Source organism: Morone saxatilis, unplaced genomic scaffold, assembly GCF_004916995.1.
Source record: "Morone saxatilis isolate NCDOM2014 unplaced genomic scaffold, NCSU_SB_2.0 Contig0, whole genome shotgun sequence".
Lineage (NCBI taxonomy): Eukaryota > Metazoa > Chordata > Actinopteri > Moronidae > Morone > Morone saxatilis.
The window spans coordinates 2485931-2487038 of record NW_023339650.1 but is presented as its reverse complement, the minus strand read 5'-3'; the positions used below and the strand labels follow the sequence as shown (position 1 = coordinate 2487038).

The 1108-nt window shown below is 41.9% G+C and overlaps 1 protein-coding gene across 1 annotated transcript in view; it reads left to right on the top strand.

The window, feature by feature from the left end:
• Positions 1 to 272, top strand: part of LOC118332334 (zinc finger CCHC domain-containing protein 2-like) — a gene marked incomplete at its 3' end in the record, with an annotated part of 5104 nt that extends 4832 nt beyond the window's left edge. Inside the window, 1 exon segment of the mRNA XM_035667606.1 lies at positions 202 to 272. Coding sequence (XP_035523499.1) covers positions 202 to 272 — 71 coding nt within the window.
• Between the last annotated feature and the right edge of the window lie 836 nt (positions 273 to 1108).

Here is a 1108-nt window from a genome sequence, read left to right as displayed (position 1 = left end):
CGGATCGGAAGTGAAAAAATGTGGTGCATCCCTAAAGTACTTAACTAACTTTTTAAGCAGTCAATTGTCTGGACACATAAATTACTGATCAGTTCATAGTCAGTGCTATAATAACCTTGATAATTGTATTGGCTTTCAGTAGACGCACACTAGTGAGTGTCTGAGAGAGTCATAATAGATTGTTGCTGGTTTCTGTTGCAGCGGTGCACATAGAGGGAATCGTGCTCAGGGGCATCTCTCGGATCAGAAAAGAAAAGGAATACAACTTTGAGGTAGGTAACAATACTGCACACACACACACATACACACACTGCTCTGCTTCAGGTTAAGATGTCTGGCGGAAGGGTTCTTTTAGCATTATTCTGTGTTTGTCTGTGGAAACCTATGTACAGTAGCACTGTAAACACAAATACACACATACAAACTACTGTGAAACACCTTCCTACATTTGTGTGCTCAGCTTTTGGGGGGTTGTTCATTTGAAAGATGCTGCAAACAGCTTGATAGTGGAGTGTAACAGTAATGGCTTGCTAATAAAACAGGCTTTGAAACAACCCACATCGCTGTTTTTTTAACATGGCTCACTGGCACAGGGAGACCGTGGTATTTCCACATGGTCTCTTTCAGTCCAAAAACCATGTTCAGACCTACAGTGGTCAACTATAAAGACCTTTCTTCACAACAAACACATGCAGAAACGGATGCCCAGTGTGCTAAATATCCAAGTATCATACTTGCTTCTGCCCTATTTTAAAATGTTTATAGTAGTAATAGTTTTTAGGATCTGAGCAGAGCATGTGGTGATTGGTTATTCGTTAGATAACTTCTGAATCACAATCAGGTCAAAATACATGATGGACTGGCTTATTCATATGCTATTGTGCATGACGTGGCTTTCTGAAAGGTGTCTGCTGCTCTTGTTCTTTGGCATCACTGTCTCCCTGTGGTGCATTGTGCTGGTTATACCAGTGCCAGCTTGGAAGTAAGGCTTTTTTTAATCTCCCAACACGGGGACATTTCTGGTTAGGTGGAGCAGGATTGGAACAGGCCGTCAGGAAAAATGCAGGTTGTACATGTGTCCATATTGTTACTAGGGCTGCAGCTATCG